Source organism: Dipteris shenzhenensis, chromosome 7 (genome assembly GCF_047967505.1).
Source record: "Dipteris shenzhenensis isolate YYH24624 ecotype China chromosome 7, Dip_SZ_1.0, whole genome shotgun sequence".
In the NCBI taxonomy this organism is placed as follows: domain Eukaryota; kingdom Viridiplantae; phylum Streptophyta; class Polypodiopsida; order Gleicheniales; family Dipteridaceae; genus Dipteris; species Dipteris shenzhenensis.
In genome coordinates, this window is record NC_141602.1 from 53,337,891 (window position 1) to 53,340,973 (window position 3,083).

A 3,083-nucleotide genomic window follows, 5' to 3' on the forward strand; every position below is an offset into this window, starting at 1 on the left:
TAAAAATCAAGGAAGCCGAGGAGGTCTTGGGGACTCTAGAAGGAACACGTTGAAGGTGAGGCGGCGCAGAAACCCTAAACAGGGAGGGGCACTCAAAACCACGAACCTAAAACCGCTTACCGTTGTGCATACGTCAAATCTGATGCAGGTGATCTTCCGAGACCGCTACAATTTGCTGCAGGGGCTGGATAGCTGTAATTTGCAGTTAATGGACTGTAGAGGATCATCGTCTCCCTCACCTTAGACTTCTCTTCTTATCACTTTCCCTCTTCTCCCTCCTTAGCTCCTCTTGCTCGCCATCTCCCACCTCTCATATACCCCCCTCTCTCCCTCTATATCCCACTTCCATCCTTTATTTTATCCTTCCTGCTTCATTCCTCCTTATCTTTCCCATCGCTCTTCGCTTGCCCGATCATCATCATGTCGCCCTCTCCCCCCCCCTTCACTTATTTAGTACTGTCTACCCTTACCGCTCCTTCCGATTATTTTCTGCTCAGCCAGCTCCACATCCTTGTCGATCCTCTCTCCACCCGTCGTTTATTGTGTCTTGATCACGTTGCAATTTAGCTCAGAGTCTCTGATCTACCGGGCGGCAGTCCTTCAGCAAGCTCCACATCCCTGTCGATCGTCTCTCCAGGCGTAGTCTATTGTATCTTGATCATGTTGCAGTCTTCTTCCCACTTGAGTAGAGTGTGCGGGCAGAGTCACTACAAGAAGTTTTGGCTTATGCAAACCCAGATGGATAAGCAGGACAATTGCTGCGTTGGATCTCGATCCACACGATCCGTTCCCGCTTCTGTCAAAGGTCCTGAGAGCAAGCCTGCAGCTCCGCTCTGCTCTGGGAACAGCTCGGCTGCAAGGAATTTTGTATTAGAAGCAGCACCACAAGCTGGGCGACCGAGTTGGTCTGTCACAGGTGCGGGCTCAAACGGTAGCAACGGTGCTGGAAGCGTAGGCGTACTGAATGGCAACGGTACCCTCGTTAGCCTTACGACTTGCGCTGAATCCCTGAGCCCTTTCCGTCCTGAACTAGTCTCTGATAGATTATCTCGACTTCCATTCGTCGACTGCGGATCCACTGATTGTATGGATATGCGAGACACTCAAAGAGACGTTGAAGCAGAGAGAGAGGTCAGCAATTTGTCGGCTTCGTTTTCTCCTTGCATTTCCCCATCTCGCCTTACACTGAGCTTCCCAGACTACGGTGCCCATGAGGGTGTTTTACACGGTTGTGGCACCCCTCGTGAAACTGAGATTCTTCGCCAGAGAGACTCCGATCGCATTCATGACGCAGCCCCTCTCAGCACGCAAAATGTTCGTGCAGCTTTGGCTTCTTCCCGCCAGGAGGCGAGTCAGCATGACAGTCCGTCCATGGGCTCGGAATCACTCGACCTGTCTGCACAGGTAGCTGTTGGCCGTCTTGTTCGCTTTTTGCTAAACGCATCCAGTGGATAACAACTCACATCGCCCCCTAACTTTCATTTGCAGAAGAAAACCTTCACTTCTGGGGACGAGCTGCCTTCGTTTCCATCAGAGCTGCACGCGGATCCAAAATTCCAGTCACGAGAGGGAGCACTCTATGACAGGAGCACTCGTGATGCGTGTATTAATGCCACTCTCGGTCCTTACATCGCAGTGCAGAAATCGAGTCAGCCTTCATCTATTGATGGAAAGGGTGAACTCTTAACATCTGAAGCCCGGACACCGATTTTTGGCCGAAACTCGTTGCGGACATGCAAGCTTTGTGGTACCACCAAAACCCCGTTGTGGAGGAGCGGTCCTCTGGGTCCGAAGGTATGATTGTTTAAGTTTTTTTGGGTGATCTTTTAGATTCTGCATCTAGACATTTAAACGTTGGTTCTTTTTTCAGTCTCTGTGCAACGCCTGCGGGATCCGGTTCAAGAAATCTAGAAGATCTCAAGCTGCCAGCGAGGGCCTACCTCCGGAGTCCTCTCTCCCGACCACACCAACGTCCAGCAAGTCCTGCGCCCGCTCCCTTAAGCGTAAGCTTTGTAAAGAGGCCGAGGGGGAGATCGTGAAAGGAGCTGGAAGTTCGAAAAGGAACCGGTGGTCCAATGCGATGATGTTCAAGAGAGAGTGTATATCCAAGGGTGAAGACTCGGAGAGCTGCCTGACCTCTCCCGAAACAGCTTCGTCAAAGCTGCAGGTTTCATATATGCCCAGCGCAAGTTCGAGGCAGAGGGAGTTTGCTGCACAGTTTGCTTCGTTGGGAAAGCAAAGTAGGTTGACAAGGGTGTTTGCAAAGGACGTGGAGGAAGCAGCGTTTTTGTTAATGGCGCTATCATGCGGGCTTGTTCTAGCGTGACTCCATACCGTCTTCAATCCTGGCACCCGGATGATGTTGCTAATCACCGAAAATCGATACTATTTCGAAGTCCTGGCAAACTTAAACTAATGTTCATCCGCGTATTCTATAAGGTGACCACTGCGTTGTCTTCCGTCCTAGTAAACGTACCTCCCGTCCTGGGGAAAATTTCCAGAGTGTCTTTCATGTAATCTGTCCACGAGGCGAATCGAACTTAGGTTTTCATATATATTAGTAAAAATCCCTCTCTTGTCAACGGTTAACATAATAAGGGCCTATTCTCATTACCAGTTACTGTGCACTAGTTAAGGCTCTTAAGTGAGTGTCCACATTTGTTGCATTCCAATTAGCATTTTTAGAATGTAGTTAAGTTAAATCTTTTAACTGCCTGTTCAAAATGTTTATAAATTTAACCTTTTCAAAATAGGTACTTCTTTAAAGACTTTTAAGAAGGGAAAGAAGATGGAATGTGAATTTAATGGTAGTTGGAATTATACTTAAAGCAATATTCTTTGTTAAGAAAACTTGATGGTCATGATCAACTTGGAACTACACAATATGGGTAGCCATTTGAAAGGTCTTGAATGCATTCTGACCTTAACTTTAAAGAATTGACGTTGCATCGATGATATAAACCATTTCATGTAAAAAACATCTTTAAAGTTTTATTTAAGACTACTTAGTGTACAACATAATGGGTTAACAATGGGAATGTAATGCTTACTTCAACTTAATAGAACGAGTTATGGTAGTCACT

The 3,083-nt window shown here is 47.3% G+C and overlaps 1 protein-coding gene across 1 annotated transcript; it reads left to right on the forward strand.

Moving 5' to 3' along the window:
- The first annotated feature begins 216 nt into the window (after positions 1-216).
- Positions 217-2,596, forward strand: LOC147900496 (uncharacterized). Its single transcript, XM_087377448.1, has 3 exons — positions 217-1,404; positions 1,489-1,794; positions 1,871-2,596. Exons 1-3 carry the CDS (start codon positions 661-663, stop codon positions 2,324-2,326), a joined length of 1,506 nt encoding a protein of 501 aa, XP_087233574.1. The 5' UTR covers positions 217-660; the 3' UTR covers positions 2,327-2,596.
- The last annotated feature ends 487 nt before the right edge of the window (positions 2,597-3,083 follow it).

Excerpts from the sequence above, each read along its gene's own strand:
- LOC147900496 (XM_087377448.1), top strand. The coding sequence starts at position 661 with ATGTTGCAGTCTTCTTCCCACTTGAGTAGAGTGTGCGGGCAGAGTCAC. Across the intron at positions 1,405-1,488 it reads CACTCGACCTGTCTGCACAG|AAGAAAACCTTCACTTCTGG; the intron begins GTAGCTGTTGGC and ends TTTCATTTGCAG. Across the intron at positions 1,795-1,870 it reads GCGGTCCTCTGGGTCCGAAG|TCTCTGTGCAACGCCTGCGG; the intron begins GTATGATTGTTT and ends TTCTTTTTTCAG.